The sequence below is a fragment of the Sinocyclocheilus rhinocerous genome, unplaced genomic scaffold (genome assembly GCF_001515625.1).
Source record: "Sinocyclocheilus rhinocerous isolate Xijiao unplaced genomic scaffold, SAMN03320098_v1.1 scaffold323, whole genome shotgun sequence".
Taxonomy (NCBI): Eukaryota; Metazoa; Chordata; class Actinopteri; order Cypriniformes; family Cyprinidae; genus Sinocyclocheilus; species Sinocyclocheilus rhinocerous.
In genome coordinates this window covers 364,268-384,076 of record NW_015643640.1, presented here as the reverse complement: position 1 = coordinate 384,076, position 19,809 = coordinate 364,268, and the positions used below count along the sequence as shown (strand labels likewise).

At 38.7% G+C, this 19,809-nt stretch overlaps 1 protein-coding gene across 1 annotated transcript in view; it reads right to left on the bottom strand.

Annotated features, from left to right (window-relative positions):
• The window catches only part of LOC107757564 (slit homolog 2 protein-like), a 69,984-nt gene extending 50,175 nt beyond the window's left edge, over window positions 1–19,809 (bottom strand). The window contains exons 1-4 of the mRNA XM_016575082.1: window positions 18,531–19,809; window positions 17,555–17,626; window positions 15,751–15,822; window positions 11,175–11,246 (exon numbers count right to left, since the gene is read on the bottom strand). Of these exons, the coding sequence (XP_016430568.1) occupies window positions 11,175–11,246; window positions 15,751–15,822; window positions 17,555–17,626; window positions 18,531–18,688 (374 nt within the window). The 5' untranslated portion in view covers window positions 18,689–19,809. The remainder of the gene's footprint in view (window positions 1–11,174; window positions 11,247–15,750; window positions 15,823–17,554; window positions 17,627–18,530) is intronic.

The window sequence follows — 19,809 nt, the reverse complement described above, 5'->3', positions numbered from 1 at the left end:
AAAGAGAGAGAGAGAGAGAGAGAGAGAGAGAGAGACAACTTCCACACCCTGTTGCCCTTATGTCAGCAGTTAATTGGCTAAAACAACGGAGTGATTAAGCAAGTAAAAGAAAATATGTGATGGTTGTTAGTGTTTGAAAGAGAAGGGTTAAGACACAGAGAGAGAAAGGAGAAAAAGAGTGAGGGTGATTGTTAGAGAATTCACATTAGCAAAAGCCGATTAGAGGGCATACACTGAACAGGATCAAATGTGTAAGCCAGAGAACAACACTAAGCTTTCATTCAAAGACTCAACCCTTTCAAACAGATCCTGATTTGTGCAGCCACACACCCACACACACACACACACACACACACACACACATACACTAACATACCCTCCAAGTACAAAGTACAAGTACAGTCTTGTGTTTGTGATCAGACCCAACCTGATCAAACAGTGTATAAACAAAATCAACACCCACACACGAGAGAGAGAGAGACAACTTCCACACCCTGTTGCCCTTATGTCAGCAGTTAATTGGCTAAAACAACGGAGTGATTAAGCAAGTAAAAGAAAATATGTGATGGTTGTTAGTGTTTGAAAGAGAAGGGTTAAGACAGAGAGAGAAGGGAGAAAGAGAGTGACGGTGATTGTTAGAGAATTCACATTAGAAAAAGCCGATTAGAGGGCATACACTGAACAGGATCAACTGTGTAAGCCAGAGAACAACACTAAGCTTTCATTCAAAGACTCAACCCTTTCAAACAGATCCTGATTTGTGCAGCATCCAAGACACACACACACACACACATATATATATATATATATATATACACACACACACACTACACACACACAGGGTGGCAGACATTCTTCTGGGAATAAAACTCTGTGAGAACTCAGATCGTAGTGTATCAGAATGGGTGGTGATTATGGGTGCTGTAGAGGGACAAACAACATTCTATGTTTCACACACAATGCCGCTTAGACATGATCTATTCAGACTGGGCAAGTCTGACCCATAAACATGACACACTCTCTAATGAAAGAGTCCTATGAGCCCTTTCTGACCCCCTTCTCATTCACCTCATCATAAACCGCCTTCAACTCATGATGGAATGATTATATTTACGCAAGGAATAACACATGGATAACATGATATTTCTAAATCAATGAAAGAATTGTAGCAGAAGCAAGTTGTAATTCAGAGTCATTGTTGACTGTAAAATTGAAGCAAAACTGTATACATTTTGCTGTAGATGATATAAATTGGTCATGATAAAACAGGCTTATGCAAATAAAATCACATTATATTTTCTATTTTATAGTTCAGTGTTTCTGCATTGTTTCAAAACAACACGTCCCTTCCAACATCATGACTCGTGTATCATCTAGAACTCTGAGTTTCCCACTTAAATATGACTTTGCGTGGTAATTCATGTGCTCGAAACTCATAAACGATATTTTCAACTCCACTTGAATGGAGCAGTAGATAAAGCATCAGCTATAGATTTGATCGTTTCAATTGTTTATACAGGTTCTAAAAGTGTCCTATCCATGACATGAACTGAAAGAGAGAGAAAGAAACACGAAACTGTCCATTGTTGTTTTTATTCTGGCCAAAGTCACTTGAACGCACACCGCATTATAATAACGTCTTTCAAATTTGCAAGTAGGAATTTCCCAGGAGGACGCGATTTACAATGTAACATCCTCATATGTAACCGTACGAGAGATTGAAAAAAAAACTGAATCTGAATGTTAATTCATAGTTTTATTTGGTCATTTGATCATTTATTATCTTACATACGATTATCCGGCTCATATGCTATGTATGACCTCATATGGCTTCAGGATGGGTCTTCAATCAACACTCAACTTAAAATGCAAAATAAGACATATTTACAAAAGCATGCTGAGAAAAAAGGTTCGGTCTATTTAAACAACTTTTTCTCTGAGCAATGAAAAATAGACTCTGTTCAAGAAAAAGGCCAAACCAGCAAAACACATACTGTACATTGCACACACACACACACAACTTCCACAAACACCCACACACAAATTCTCACACACCACCAAAACTGCTCACTGCTGTTTGACAAACTTGAAAACCTGACAAACTAAACACCACAGAGGGCGTGAGTGTGTGTTTGTGTCCAGTCTCGGTTGACCATAGGAAGTGTGTGATTCAGTCATCCCAATGTCTCCTTTTTCACCAGCTGTGTTGCAATACTCAGCACGACCTTCCTAGACAACATCTCTGCGTGTCTGTGATGTCCACAAATGCTGTCTAGGTAGACAGCTCGCCAGATTTTGAAACGCAGCCAATGCCTCACCTCACTCTTTTAAGGTCAGGGAGTGAGGAAGTGACTCGGCAACCATACACCAATCAGGGAAACATTACGTTGCCACGGAGATGGGAGGAAGCGGTAATTAAATAATGACAGAGCTGCGGCCGAAGCCTGTTATTACTGTATTACATACGTATACACGTGCACACAGATATACACTTTGACTTTGTGTCACCCTGTCTATCTCACACACAGTTTCCATCCTGTGTAAATTTTGCGCAGTGTTTGCTTCTTACACCTCGTGTCTGGTGTGTGTCAGTCCTTCTTTGTGCATGCTCGCTTGTTTGTGTTTGTGTGACTGCGAGTGTGAGAACTCAAAGTGAAGAGGCTCTGTTAAGAGGTTAAAGATGACAGCAGTGCTGAAGAATGCTGACAATTCCACTCTGAACTCACTCCTATTCCCTCAGAATGGCCTACTGTGCCACTGTGTGACCAGAGCCAAAATGGAGTCCACTTCAGAGCAATTACACTCCCACGCTTTCACTCAGAATAGACGACTGTGTGACTGAGCAAACGGAGCCAAGATGGAGTCCACCTTCCAGAGTTCACACCCCGTACAGCTGCATAATAAACCCCGAATGGACAGCTTTCACGTCAACAATATCTGAATGCAAATTGTAGGGGCTCTGAAGCTTCTGATTAACAGTTGAAACGTCAAAACGTAAGTATGGCAGAGCATTAAATCTATATTTGTTTCAACAGGTTTTTTTTAACACATTTCAGCAACCACAAAAGTTAGATTACAAGTTAAAACCAAAGTATAGTTGGGTTTTATGTGTACGCTAGGATATGCACACAGTGCGCATGACCTAAAATTACATTTTTGCACTAATTAGTTTGTGCACAAGGTGGACACAATGATCCAGGCTGTTGTTTCAGTCAAAAAAGAAACAGAGGAGATGGAACAAGTCAACAAGTCATTTTTTCGGTCATAACCTCTGGAGAGGAATAGCGCAGACGCTGGACAAGGATGACACTACTAGTGTGCATCTGTCGACCTCCTCAGAGATGAATAGTGCAGTAAGAACACATTTATTTGAATGAATGAATGATAACATTTATTTTAATAAAATTTCTAGAAAGAGAGAGAGAGAGAGAGAGAGAGAGATGAAACTTGTGTGTGCGAATAACGTGCATCTGCACATCTCTCAAACAATTAAGTTGTAGGTTTAGTCACTTCAAAAACAGTGATTTTAGCTCCTCGTTGCTGAGAAATATAACATAGCGATTCAGTATCAAAGCTAATTTATTAATAGAAGTCACAGGGCATCGTTCACAAAAGGTTTCTGTGCTCCTGAATGTTTCTGTGTGTGCTCAGAACAATCTCCGATCTATGTGTGTGAGTGGTGTTTGTGTGTGTGTGTGTGTGTGTGTGTGTGCATTAATGAAAGCAGAACATTAATAACGGTGATTAAACTGACTTGGAACTACCTGTGCATTAAACGGTTTTATTGCATACCTGCCATGGTATAAAGCACAATTATATCACACAACAATTTAGTATTTTGTTAAAAAAAAAAGTTATTTTGGCAGTAAACATATGGCTAACTGCGCTAAGGGTGCCAAAAAACAATTTGGACTGCGCACAATGGACCTCAAGAGATTGAGTTTAACAATTTCCTATTTAAAAAACCTAAAAAGTCAACCCCCACTGGACCACCTTTCAGTGGAAACGTAATGCTGATTCCTTACACTGATTTGCTTGTAAAGGAAGTCGATATCTGACACTCTAAATGTAACAGATTAGCCGATATAACACTAATCAAGGGCCTTAATTATTTAATTCAAGTGCTTCCAGTGGTGCGGCGCTCAGTATCCGTGGTGATATTGTGTTCTTGTTGCCGTGGTGTTGTGAAGGTGAAACTAAAGACCATGGAGTGGCCAGTATGGTTGCTAGGACACAGCCGGAGTTTCAGTTACATGCTAACGAGAAATTGCCCACTTCTTGTTACCCGTCACTAAGACTCACACTCGCTCACACGTAAACAATCTCTGACACAAACACACAAGCATACACTCGGCCACACAGAATTAAAAAAAGTGGCTTGCTCAAACTGAAAAGGACATCTTTAAAACTCAGTTGTGTGTGTGTGTGTGTGTATACATGTGGGTGCATGTTTAGACAGGAATATAAGCCCCGCGTGGTGCAGCCTGACAGGTCAAATAAGCAATAGAGATTGATGATGTTGTTGTGCGGCGTGATCCCCAAATCTAGTGTCAAATGTGGAAAAAGAGTCCAGATAACACACCCTGTTCATGAAGCAAAACACACACACATTCTTGCACACCAATGAGGCTTTCAAAAGCTTTCACAAGTTCAAAATCAGATTTCAGTAGAAAAACAGTCTGTCTTACATCCACAAACAGTGCTGGGTAGTAACTGATTACATGTAATCTGATCAAATTCCAAAAATTAAGTACTTGTAATCGGATTATATTACATGTTTAAATACTCATAATCAGACTACAGTTACTTTACAAAGTTACAGTTACAGTTACAAAGACCAGTCACTAATAAGGTGGTTATAATTACACAGAAAACTGAGAGGTCACACAGCAATTGACAATTGGATTTACAAAAACCATTTCAATTTTGAAAAGTGTTTCCTCAACACTGCATCAACTATTAATGAACACATTAATGTTTATTTGAATTATCACTCAGGGGGTTATTTAACCATGTATTACTATGTCTTTGGAAGGCTTTTGTCTTTCAAACACATAAAAAAATGCACAAATTCACATTATTTATTACATGTAACGCAGGGATTCACAAACTTTGTCAGCTGAACCTCTTTCATCTAATTGACCCTTATGACTGGTTTTGTGGTCCAGGGTCACATATATCTAATTTACTTGAAGTACCCCTGAGATTTTAAGATAATAAGTTAATAACACATTTGCATGTTCATGTTCTCTGACGTTGATTAATGGTCACATGGCATGCAGGTAAACAAATAAAATATTTAATCTTTTTTAGTTAGTGTTTTATATTGATTGTTGTTATTTTAATTTTACATTTTTATGATGTAATTTAATTATTAGCTTTTTTTTTTTAAACTCACAAACCCCCTGCAGTTCATTCACGAACCCTACTTTGGGAAATCTTGACATAATGTAATGTTTAATGCACTTCATGTTGTTAATAACAATGAATGGAATATATTGTCTGTGTCTTTGTATTTGTACTTGTATATCAATATGGTTCACGATTATCGTTATTTCACCAATATGATAAGTTAGGTCAAAAGTTACAAAAAGTATGATTACCTAAAATGTGTAATGTAATGGATTACGTTACTAACTACATTTTTGTCATGTAATTTGGAATCAGTAACAGACTACAATTTGCAAGTAATCTACCCAGTACTGTCCACAAATAACTAAAAACTCGTCAAAAACACATATTGACCTGTTCAGACAAACATAAATCACTTATCAAGTGGTTGAATGGTCAAAGGCCATAACTATGTGGTCAACTGATAAAAAAGGGTGTCTCGTGAAACTCACACACACACACACACACACACACACACACACACACAGGTGTTTTTTCTTATAATTGTGGATGGCTCAGTGCCTGGCCTGGAGACTCTCTGTCTGAGACTCTCTCCTGAGTACTGCTCAGGTGTGTGTGTGTGTGTGTGTGTGATTGCCAAAAACCCTCCTTGGTTCTTTCACCTACCAAATAAACATAAGATATTCTCTCTATCAAAAATAAATAAATAATAATAAATAAATAAAATAAAAAAGATCAAATGAATACTTTACACTGAATTAGCTGGTTGAAATGAACTCATGCAAACAACTTTAAGAAAAACATCCAATCATAGCTATTCTTCATGCAGCTTTATCTGCACTCCAAACATTCATAACACTGCATTTAAATCTATTGCATCTATTCTGAATTACCAGAATACCATTAAGTTCCGAATGTCCTAATGCCATGAACAAAAACATATACTGTATACTACTACACTAAAAAATTTCTGGATACAAAAAAAATACAAAACAAAGACTGTGTCTGTGCGTGAATGAATGTGAACGAGTTTATTCAAACAGCCTGCAGGCAAAAATAATAATCTAATTGAATTTCCTGAAATGTTTGAGTTATATTTGCATGACGGAAAACAGCAGAATGTGAAAAAATAACAATTTTGGTATCAATTTGCTTACTTTTCTTTCCTTGCAATGCATAAAAAGTCAATATTAAGGCTGCCAATCAATTCTAATTACATGATATTTCAATTAACTAACATATATCAATATTTGCTAAAAAAAAATTATTGCTAAAGGCATTTTAATTAATAAATCAATCAATCAAATTGACTACTAAAACTGAGAGACCTATAAATAGTTTATATTTAGTAATATTTTACACTATCATATCTGCTGTTAGTTGCATTAATATTCATACAATTGCTCAAAATGTTGACTGTTTGCGATGACGTACAGTATGTTCAAATATTTTATGAAGAAGTTTAGCAAATGATGTGCAACAGATTTAGCCTTTACCTGTTGCATCTTGCTTAAATATTCTCATTTGCATATTTTTAATGAACTGGCAGCTTCAACACATAATATACTCATTCTACTCAAAGCTGCGACCCGAAATCGCATGTTTTTTCACGACCTAGGAGTCTGTTGTAAAATATATATTATATCTGATCTTCTGACGAGGCATGAAAAAGTCTGAAATGCAAATCATGCGCATAAACACACAATAACACAAGAAAACACACAGACTCCGACATACATGTACACACATGTCTACAAGCTTGAGGTTTTTCCATTATGAGTCATTGTCACTATGGCAACAGGCTATAAACTCTTTTCCTGTCTTCATTAAAATCTGATTATGAATTAAATTAAATCCCACACATACACACACAGAGACATACGCGCGCGCACACACACACACACACAGACACACACACACACCTAATAATGCTATACTTCAACAGACAGGCAACACTTCACTCTATTGTATCCGTCTTTAATTTCAAAACTGTTCCCACCAACTCGTGTGAACAGACAAGGCTTAGCAAGTGTGTGTGTGTGTGTGTGTCTTGTGAGCTGAGAGGACTGGGGTTAAGCGTCCACTCCGCAGACAAAAGCCAAACTCTCTACAGCACTGTGACCTAGGAAACGCCGAGCTTGGTAAAACACACACACACACACACACACACACACACACACACACTCTCTGAGATGGCAAACAGTTTGGCTTGTCTAGCGTTTGGTGGTGCGGATTAAGCAAGAAAACCACTATGATTTTTCACCCCGAAAAATCGTGGCACATTTCTCAAGAAAACCACATCGTCAAAGCCATATTTAAAACCAGCTAAGCGTGTGTGAACCCAAAGCCACTGCTAACAGACATGACAGGAATATGAAGATGTCTGCTGGCATACTCACATATTCAACCTCTCACTTTTTCTACGCATTTAATTTTCTAATCTGTTCTCATAACATAACGTCAGTGCTCCCAGAGACTTCATGATGCTTTGCTTTGGCTTGTAACACAAGCAGACCTGATCGTTTTCATTTATGATCTGAGGTTAAAGCTGTAATTTCTGCGCTACTATTTCAAAAATAATTGCAAAACATAACAGAATTACAAATATGATGGTTATTTTCAAAAGGGGGATCTCTGTCATTGGTCAGTCAAACAGATAGTTCCGCCCTAAACTCACACCATTGGTTGAGCCAATGTTGTTTTGTCAAGCTGGTCACCAAACCAAAATAACAAAAACTCCAAAAAAATCACAAACATTTGGAATTAATTTTTAGATCTGTCCCATTAACCTAAAAACAATTTGAAGACGCTTTAGCTTTAAGAAGTGATGCCAAACTTTTTTATCTCTTCATCCACAGACACAAGAACACTGATCAATATCTGTCCTTATGATTCAAGAAATGCATGCAGAAACAACGTACACAATTACCATTGTAAGGCATTTGATTTGACTTAATAACCAGTGACAGACTCAATAAAAGCCACACATAGACGTCACAATGGGAGAAATTCCTTCGCTGGTCAGAAACACCCACAAACGCACTCAGAAAGTTTGCACAGTGTGAAACAGCACTAACAGTTACTGGATGAGGGATGATGGCTACATGACATGACAACAGTAACCGTAGCAACTATGAGTGGCCGTTCGCACCAAAAGATATGTTCGCGCCAACTTGAACGGCCCCCTACCAACCCCAGCATCTACAAAATTACAATTACGGCAAGACACTACAGGCAAAACCACTGTTTGTTTGTTTGTTTTTTTATGCGCTGGTCAATTTTTTAGATTTTTTCAGACTTTTTTTTCAGACTAGTGGAAAGAAAACTTTCAAACTAAACATTTGAGTGTTTAATTTATTACACTTTATTGATTTGCGTCTGTAAATTTCAATTACAATACATATCTTTAAAGGCCATTTTCTCATGCATTGAGCCAGAAATCTCCACTTCAGCAAAACTGGCACCAAACTTTCCAATTTGTTTTCCTATCAATATTCAGAGGGGTTTGTTCATATATCATTTGCCTGGTTTATTTAACCTTTTATGGTCACACTTTAGTTTGGGGACCAGTTAACTAACTATTAACTATGACTAAACTCCTAATTTGCTGCTTATTAATAGTTAGTAAAGTGGTTGTTAAGTTTAGGTACAGGGTTAGATTAAGGGATCAAGAATATGGTTATGCAGAATAAGGCATTCATATGTGCTTTATAAGTCCTAATAAACAGCCAATAAGCAACTAGTTAATAGTGAGAATAGGTCCCTAAACTAAAGTGTTACCTATTTTATTCTTAAGAAACATGGAATTTTTTTTTCATTTGCATATTTTATTTCAGAAAACTTTTAATGCAAAAACTATTGTGATATCTATTTGTTACAATTATCACCTGGTTCCTTAAGGTCTATGTTTTTTTCTCACTCACTGTTTTTTTTAATGGGTGTGCCACTCTCATTTTCAAACTAATAGTGAATTTTTACAGAGTTCTTAATGGACTAATCTCTCTCTCTCTGCTTTCACGTCTCCTCTTTTCTCTCTCCTTCAAGTCCTTTTCTTCTTTCTTTCCCACTTTCTCTCTATCCAAACACACACAGCTGTGACCGACCTGCTGTCCGTGAGAAATGTTATCTGAACGTTCTCTCCAACATAACCAATGTTATTCAAAGGTTTTCAAACAGGCCTGGCCTCTGAGGAGACAAAAGGCAGAAATACTTCAGCCGCTACTGTGGCAGCGGCCGTATGTGTGTAACCATAACTCATATTCAAACAGACACAGACACACAAACATATACGCGCACACACACGTACAGCAGAAGCCGGGGTCACTAGGGCACCCGGCAAGATGAAAAAAACAAGCTCTAGAAGGTTCTGTCACCCGCAGAACACTGTGTGTGTGTGTGTGTGTGTGTGTGTGAGAGAGTGTGTGTGTGTGTGTGTGTGTGTGTGTGTGCCAGGGCATCAAATCAAATAATGCTATCAGAAAGTACACCTCTTTTTTTCCTCATTGTTTATTTTTTCTCTCACACACCTGCTACCATCTTGTTGAAATTGAGTTGACGGACCAGAAAAACCCTCCCTAAGAATCATAAAATCCCATACGTGCCTGCAGTGCACACACACTTTTCATCGACTTCTATTGTATTTTACACTGAGCTAATAATATTTAATATCCCTCACCCTGACCCAAACGCTCTGCATTTTTACATTTTCATTAAAACATTACTTAGGATGTTTATTAAGCCATTTTTCCATTGGCTGGTCCCCCATTGTAGCTCATTTCAGGTTTGATTATCCCTGAGGGGACATTTGGTCCCTACAATGTAGGCACAACTTGACCCCTTCACAAACACACGCACAATCTAAAATAAAAACAAGTAAACTGCTTTGGTGAACACATTAATCTATTTCTTTAAGATCTGTTTTAAAGACCAGCATTTTCCTTTAAGTCTAACAAACACACACACACACACACACCTGATAGTTGAGCCTGAAGATCCCAGTGTATTTTTAGGAGACCACACATACAACCATACCATGTCTAGAACATGAAGAGTGGCTGTATGACGGCAGAAACATGAGCGATATGTGCAGCAGTGTACACACACACACACACACACACACACACACACACAGACATTTCCTCAATCAACCTCCTGCAAAGTCTGTTAGAATGTTGTTTTTCCTGGTAAAGCTGTTAGCGCTCGCTATCCTTCCTCTCGCTCTCTCTGAGCAGCAGATGTTTAAGCATGTATCTCCTTTTAACTCAATTTAGTCTGTTCATGGTCTGAACCTCCCTTTCTGCTGATCTCTAGATGTCCTGCATAACTCAATTATAAACACACACACACACACACATATGCACACACACTCCTGTCTGGGAGTAATGAGCGAGATTTAGAAGACAGATCTCAAGATTTTGCTGTGTTTTATGCTGTAATTTTCCTCCAAATTTAATGTCACTATCTTTTGGTATTAATAACAATTTATTAAAACCGAATCTACAAACCAAACAGAACATTAGGGAAGCAAACAGCAACATTTAAACGTATTAAAAAGTCATCCTAGATGTGAAAGATCCCAGATCCGACTGCAGCACAGCAACAGAAATACGTGAAAAAGAATATAATGTAATTAAAATATGCAAATAGATTTGTAAAAGCTATATTAATTAATAAACGTTGGTAAAGAGACCAAAATCCCATTTTAAAAAGGCAACAAAAGGAGAACCGAGAGAGACAATGAAGAGGAGAGAAAGAAGAAAGAAAGGGGGTGAGAAAAAAAAACAGAGAGGGGAAAAAGAGGGGCTAAAAGATAAAGGACTCACAGTCTGAAGAGTTTGGTTGAGCCTAGAAACAGCAACTCCGGAAGAACCTGAAGATTATTCCTGTTGAGACGCCTGCAAACACAGACACACGCAGCGACATGAAATCACACAAAACACACAGTGGTGCAGTTTATGTACATTCACAGGAGCAACATTCAGTGACTGTGAGGCACCAGAAATGGCATGAAGTGTATCAGACGCAGTCTGTGTGAATGGCGCTTTGGCTCTTTGGATTAAGCAATGCATAAATACATGATGCTGTTTTGTTCATAATTGTTTATGCAATTTACGAAATGATAATAGATATAGTTAATTTAGAAGTAATGCACGTTTTTATAGAGTTACTTCCTTGCGTTGACAATTTAAATGCGCTGCATTATTTTGCTCATTGCGCCCTCCTGTGGTCTCGGGAGACAATTAGACCAATACAATAAAGACCTATTTAATCTGCATATAAAGCATTAGAAATGCGATATTTGTTTAATTTTTATTGTGTTTGATTGTTAAAACAAAAAAATATTGTTGTTTGTCTCAATAAATTGTGTTAATTATAAATACAGTGGTTAAATAAAAAAAAAATTCTATTGCTTTTTGTTTTAAAAAAGGTTATAAAAAACGCGCGCGTGTGTGTGTGGTTGGCAGACACTGTCAGTGTGAGGGGGCATCTAGCAAACACACGCAGACAAAGAACAGCCCGGAAAAACAGATGTGGGAAAAACAAACAGAACTTCTCACACAAAGTGAAGCAAAAGAACTTACAGTGCAAATACACACACACACAAACACATATGCACACACGTGATGAAAGGAAATGATGCATATTTGCTTTAGTTCAACGAAAATTCGGCAATAAAAAGTAATTTCTCACTCTCTCTTGCTGAATTCTCTGACATTGTAATAAACTGGATAATATTCCCAACTAGTGTATGTATAATAGACATTATGCATGACAACAGCACATATATAATACCCACTGTGCATATTAATGAAGAGTGGCGCCACTGCTGTCTGTGCATTAGATTAATGAGGCTTGAGATTAATCAATAATGTTTTTAATACCAGAATACAGATTGTTCAGAGCGGCCTATTAAGCTCCCAAGTTCTGAGAACTTCTACAATAATGGAAGAATGTTAAAATAACACAAACAGCCGTTCAGTTCTTGTGCCCTGACGTCAGCATGCAAGATTTCCCGCACGTCAATCACACAAGCCCAAGTTCTAAAGTGAACTCTGCCTGCACAAAGTACGAAACCATAAAGCTCTCACTCTCCCTCTCTGTTTTTACACCCTCGCTTTCTCTGACACACTCTCGCAAACACTCGCGCACTCAAACACAGCAGCCGATGACATCATCGTTCGGCTTCTGGGGTTACATCATTCCATTTGAATATTTAATGAATGATGAAATAATAACGAGGTACACAGTGCTGCACACTCCAGAAATGCCCACGTGTTTCACTCAGACACCAGAGGACAGCCTTCCCTGAGGACCCCGCTGCAGAAACACACAAAGACTCACACACACCCGGTGCTTAAAGCGAATAAGATCGACCCTTAAAATAGACGAGTACACACAGACACACACTTGCAGATAGAAATGCACATAGCCAGACTCTGACACACACACAGACACATGCACTCACAGTCATTTCCAAGGAGGGCCATAAAGTGAAATGACTTTTAATGCCAAAAAACAGGCAACAAGACTGAACAGAGGAAAGAATGGATTGAAAGTCAGTGTGAAGACGCACACAACTACTGTAGCATAAAGCAGACATGATCCACAATCAATCACATACAGCGAATGAGATAAGTTTATGGCTTTGTTTATAAATCAGTAGACTGTTCACACATTCTGTTCGCTGACAGCCTGATGCATATTGCACACAAAACTGGAAACAACTTTCTTCATTTGGCAAGCACTAATCTGATTGGCTGAAACTGTGCAACTTCCTTATAGGCACACAAGCCCAGAGGGACACAAAGTCAGGTACCGGCCTGATACAACGAGTGCTTTTTACAATGAAATAATTGCGGAAGTTTGTTGAGATAACGGTATCAAAATGTTTGAAAGATAGTCAGCGTTTAATTTATTTTAATTTATTTCTGCAAAATGATCAGTTGTGGAGTCTATATTACTTTTTGCAATATTTTAAGGAGTTTTCTGAACAACTGTTCATGGATAAAACTTTGCCATTTTTTTTAACTATTTCATTTTTTTTTTGGTCACACTTTATTTTAAGTTCCAAAAAAAACCACTGGGTGGATTTTTATCATTATAGGGTGGTTGTGTACATACACTGCCAACACACATTTCAGTTCAAACAACTTGTAAAAGTGCATGTAGCATCCGATGACCCCTTTAACTAATTATTAACTAGGCCTTTTCCCTCAATAAACTCCTAATTTGCTGTTTATTAATAGTTAGTAAGGTAGTTGTTAAGTTATGGAGTAGGATTAAGGGATCTAAAATATGCTCATGCAGAATAAGGCATTAATATGGGTTTAATATGCTAGTAATATGCATGCTAAAAAGCAACTAGTTAATAGTGAGAATTGGTCCCTAAAATAAAGTGTTACCGCTTTTTTCTTTCTTTTTTTTGGAAAAACTAAATAAAACAAAAACGAAAAAAAAAAAAAAAGACACAAAACTAAACTAAATGAGACGGAAAAACAAAATAAAACAAAAAGAGAATGAGCTGCAATGTGGACTAGACTATATGCCGGTCTGGTCAGGAAAAAAAAGGAAAAAAGAACGGCAAAACAAGCGGCATCACAGAGGAAGGAAAGAGAACGCATGAAGAAAAGTCTGAGATGAAAATGAGCTTGCTCAAGTCCTCCATAGGTTTACTTTACCTGACTGCATTGCTCATGACTAGCAAGCCGTGACGAAGGGTGTTTGTGCGGATGTGTGGGTGTCTAAAAAGGGGGGTCATACGTGGAACAGAGCCTCCACTTTTCCTCCCTACGGGAGGTCGTCACACCCAATACCTAAATGCATCCCCAATACGCATACATACACACACACATATTTATGAAGGGCCTTTGGTAAGGGCATTATAATGTCTGTGCGTTCTAATCCTCTCAGCTATGCAGTCACCCTCCAGCATTAGACTCTTGCTTTTGTACCGGCACAGTGGGACTGATCTTACACACTGACTTTAGCTGTGCTATTCAGCGCTACCGCTAGCTCCTCTATCCCTACACTTATCACTATAAAGAGCTATTCGTCGCAACCGTTCGCCTGCCTAACCCTTCAGTTATGCCAACACTGCACAATTTACGCCAAAAGCAAGTTTGTATTATTACAAGCTATTACCAGTTAGCTGTACTCCGCTTTATGAGCTATATGTTACTGCACAAAGCCGCAGTCACGGTTAATGCCATTGACCCTTTCGCTAGTTAGCATTCAGAGCCACACACAGCTAGCACAAATCCTTTATTAAACTAAAAGTTATCAAATTCGTGAGTGAATTATATGTGTTTCTCACAGAGCCGAGTTGGGAAAAGGCTTTTGCGGTTCAGCTGGGCTGGTCGCAGTCATTAAACATTTCCTCACCAAATTAAAAGGTAATGACTAGCAGAAAAAATAGAAGAGCATTGAGCAGGTGATTGACTGAGCCTCACGCGGCGCGGCTCTAAATGCCAGCTCTAATGTGACCATGCGTGTAAACCAAACATCTGCCAGTCACCATTAAGAGATGGGAACTGACAGTCAATCATCTAGAAGAATACTGTTTCTGCAGTCAGAATCTAGACAGTAATCATGATCATGCAATGGCCTAACATAGTGTTTAATCTCTCCTCAGGAGAGAAATAAGGTTTTGTGGGGAATTTAAGATCCGCGTGGCCTTCATTCATTGTATAATACATTACTGAACTGCACAATAAGCTTTATTAATTGTAATTCATTATTAATTGCTAATTCGCCCTAGATTCCTTTGAGAATGTCAGATGGGTTTTTAGAATTTATGAGTAAAATAAGTAAGAGTGCAGTGTAGTGTGCAGTTACTGAGTAAAAAGAAAACACAATTTATGATTAAAAAAGAATTTGTGTCTGTGTGTGTGTGTGTGCGTGCGTGCGTGCGTGTGTGTAGTAACTTGTTAACGACTTGGTTTCAAGTCAACAATGCTTTCAAAACAGTGTCTTGTATTACAGAATTATCTGACTATTATCTGACTTAATCTACTATTTAAGTGTCTTTAGCTACAGTACTATGCACTAACATGCTTAATTCCCTTTTCCATTCCTGCTTCCAGTGTCATTCTCTTAAAGGCCTGTGTGTGCCAGAGTTAGTTGCGCATGTGTGTGTTCCCCTGAGGCTGGGTTGGCTGTCAGACAAAAATGTTGCTCCATGAAATCTTGACCACAATGCACACATACACACATGCCCACAACATACAATGTCCACCATTAAGGTATGAAAACACACACTTGATTGTGCAATGCCATTTTGCAATTAATTGTTCTCGGCAGGTCACACAGTTAATGTTAACTCACAAATACGCTGCTGACTTTTAGCCAGTGCATCATATCTTGTGTGTGTGTGTGTGTGTGTGTGCATTAGTCACTCACAGTCTTTCCAGCTCTTTCAGGTCCTGAAATGCCCCTCTCTCAATAGAACTGATCTTGTTCTCCATTAGCTGCCTAAGAAAGGAAATGAAAGAGAGAGAGAGAGAGACCAAAATAAAGATAAGTCACTCATTGCATGAATTTTTAAAGATTAAAATAGTTAATTTGTCTGTTCATACTTGGCACTTTTGTAGAAAGCACTTTACATTTCATTGTCCGCAAATAGTTTTCACAAACACCATTTCACAGGATATCTCACGATCGGAGACCCTCCTCTCATTATAAAACCACCGTAAATAAGAGCTTTCAACCCCAGTCTAAATACAACATCTATACTTAGACTATGATTAAAAAAAAAAAACATAATTGCACCATTTTCCTTCAGCTACACTGGCCTACAAAAGCAAACGCCTGTCAAAATTGGCTGAAATCGAGTCTCTTATACTGTGATTTGTCCTGTGACACACAGGTTTGTCTCAACTGCGCTCAGATTAAGAATAAAAAGAGTGTGACAATTCGTGTCAAATCACTAAATCAAACAACATTGAACTTATTCTCAGTTTCAGCTTTAGCGTAGTTACTACTTTTACCTTTTTATAGTAGTACATTACAACATCACAGAGACCCAGGTGAACTTTCACATGTATACCCCTGCGGTATGGGAATCATATATTTATAACATCATTCAAAGGTTTACTGATGCATTATTTAACCCTTCCGTAGCTGGAAATTGACCCTACATGAGAAATCACAGCCCACAAGTCACAATTTTCTGTTTGACTGAGTGTCTGTGTGAGAGATGTCTGTGAAGGATGTCAAGTAAGTGACATTAACAATTTACGTTAATGTAAATTTAAAGTATGTGTCTTAAATTGGAACACTCTAAAATGGGTCAAAATCACCGGCAACCACACAGAAGAATAATAAACTAGGTTAGAATCATTTTTTGTTTGTTTGTTTATGTTCTAATTGTTTCTCATATGAATCAAGTATATGTGTTGGCAGTTTAGATGAAGTTTGGAGATACAGATCATTTCAGTGATGTCTTAGAAGAGGAAGAAAAAGTAAGAGTGAGAGAGGAAGAGAAAAGAATGCATCTATGAGGGAAAGGAAAGACAGACAGTGAGAAAGTCTTCAGCTGAAATACTACTCTCCAAGTGGGAGGACAAACCTGTTCTTACATGAGCTCTCTATATGTCTCTCTCTCTAACACATACATTCGCACCAACACATTCCAACTCACACACATCTACATTCACAAAATCTCCCGCTCTGTCACAACCTCACACAGACCCAGAGAGGAAGATAGAAAGAAAGAAAGATATAGACAGGCACTTCACATTCCGATAATGCAATCATTTTTCTGAATAAATGCTGCCTTTGTTTGTGTTTGACAATCATAGCTCACTGCCTCGTTAAGCTTCATCGTTCAAACTCGTTTGCTCTAAGTGTGCATATACTACAAGTGTTTAACCCCCAATAAAACCCAGAACAATGTATTTTGTGACAAGTCATGCCATATATATATGTGTGTGTGTGTGTGTGTGTGTGTGTGTGTGTGTGTGTGTGGGTGGGTGGCTGATTAATTTCAGAAGATAAAACAAAAACATATGTATTTTTAATAGGCAAACATTTCATATTTTCTATTTTACATACAAACTTTTTTCTAGTTGTTTTTGCTTTTTTTGTAATAAAATCTACATTGTGCATTCTGCATGCAAGATACACTCTTAAAACATTTAGGTTGTATGCAAACAAACATTAAAACGAATAAAAAACCAGTTCATAAAACTAGTTCAGTACTTACAGAACTCTGAGTTGCCGTAGTCCCGCGAAGTCTGCCTTTGTGATTTTAGTCAGATTGTTTGCATTCAGGTCACTATGGAAAGAAAAGAGGGGGGTAAAATGGTGAATAACGACTTACGTATTTAGCCATAATTAAGAAGTCTAAATTAGGCCATTAAGTGGTAAATTATGCTATGAACCTTTTTTTTTCTGGCCACTTCATTACACTGGCCTTCACTACAGTGGATTTCACATATTCCACAGCATGCTAGATTGCTTAAATAGTCTGCATCATCATGCACCATCCTTGAGTGTGTTTTATCACTGGTGAAGTATGTGCTAGACTGTGGATGAGTTCTTTGCAGGGTTCTAATTGAATTCTGAATCCTGACCAATTAACGTTGGTGTCATGTAGCCTTTGGAACCTACGTTTCTAAATGACTATCCAGCCAAAAATGCATATCGTAGTATTAAACAAAGAAAATAATAGTACAGGCCAGGAGTGATTGAAATTCTAACAATTAAGTAAAAGGCAGGATTTTAACTGCGTCTGGTGGTTCAACAACATCTCCTCGTCAAAGCAGCGCAGGTTGTGTTTAAAACTTCATGCCAGTTTAATTAATGAATCCCACTTCAGAAAGACAGTCAGAGAGACAGATTGAGATATGCGTGAGTGGAATAGAAAAGGACAGTCTGGTATTGTTCTGACGACAGCACTTCAAGAAGCATGTAACAGAATAATATCAATATATCGTTTGTGTGGCTTATTATACTACATGCACACTGTTCATAACAGTCAAAATTAATAACAGACGTGAGTAAATAACATTATACATAGCATATTATGAAGAATATTTGGTCGTCCTGTGTGCATGCTGAATTAATTTAAAGAGATAATAACTATAATTTTATAATAATTTTGTGGCTCAAATGCACATTGTAAAGTAAAGTACTGGCAAGTGTATTCGTGTTTATGGTGCGTGTTTCGGCGCACTCACAGTCGCTCGGCGTTGCGGGGAATGTTCCGCGGCACGCTCCGCAGATTCTGCCCGTGGCAGTCCACCGCTGTCCCGCTGCAGGAGCACTGAGACGGGCACGACTGAGCCCCAGCCCCGCTGAGCAATGCACAGAGAACCACTGCTTTCAACACAAACATTACTGCTGTTTCCTCCAAGTTCTAATAAAACGCACGAAATTCCTGGTGCGAAACAGTTGCACCAAATCAGGCGCAGGAGCTTTAAATCCAAAAACGAGAGGAGTCACGACAAATGATCTTTGAGAAGAAAACACTTGTAATCTCCTCCGGCTGGAATGTTTTTCCCTTCTTCTTTTACAAAGGGAAACAAATTGCAATGCAATCCAGATCAGCTCCCACCTGGGGTCTACGTAGTCTCTTCTGTACAGGGGACGCGAGTTTAGAGTCCAGATCCAGACGATTCCGCTGCAAAGCAAAGTTTAAACTAACCCCGCACGCGCATTGTCGCTCTGCGCTTTTGCTTAGTGGCTCCTAAAACACCTTATGCGCCAACAGGAGAAACGCGCTCGGAAACACGCACTTGAAAAGCCACCTGGTGATAGAGATGCGGTCATACACATCCAGCGGAGCTGATCTTCACGTGCGCTTAGAGGGTATTGATTAATTAGGTGTACTGATCTCGCGCGCCTTCATGCATGCATCCATCATGTTGTCACACAGGGACAAATCTGCTTTGTAAATCCAACTCGGTGCCGCGTAAAGTCCTGGGTGATCCTCGCTGATCTGCCTTTACTCGAATACTCAATCGGAAGTGTGTGTGTCTCTCTGGCACCTGTGTGTGTGTGTGTTCAGAGCAAAGGCGGTGCCTCTAGTGTGGAAATAAGCCGCGCACACCGATAATTCTCGGTAAAGGAGTCACACACAATTTCTCGATCCAACACGGGTACCGAGTCCAGCCAGGAGACAGTCAGGCCCGTCCTTCAAGCTCACTGCACCGAGACACTTCGGACTTCAAAGAATCGTTTAAAACATATTATCTGACAGGTAGGAATATAGTGTTTAAAAAAAAGAATCCCGGCTTTGAAATCATGAAGTTGCAGACTAAATGGGCTTTTCCTGGAGTGAGTGAATCAAATCATTCCCATGCATGCAGCAGTGCAGAGAATAAACTCCAGTGCTCTGATTCTTTCGGTTCTCACGCTCGGATTAAAGTTGTTTTAGGTGAAGTGCGGCTCTCGGACACGGGATTCTCTCTCTCTCTCTCTCTCTTTCTCCCAGACTAACATGGAATTGCTCTATAT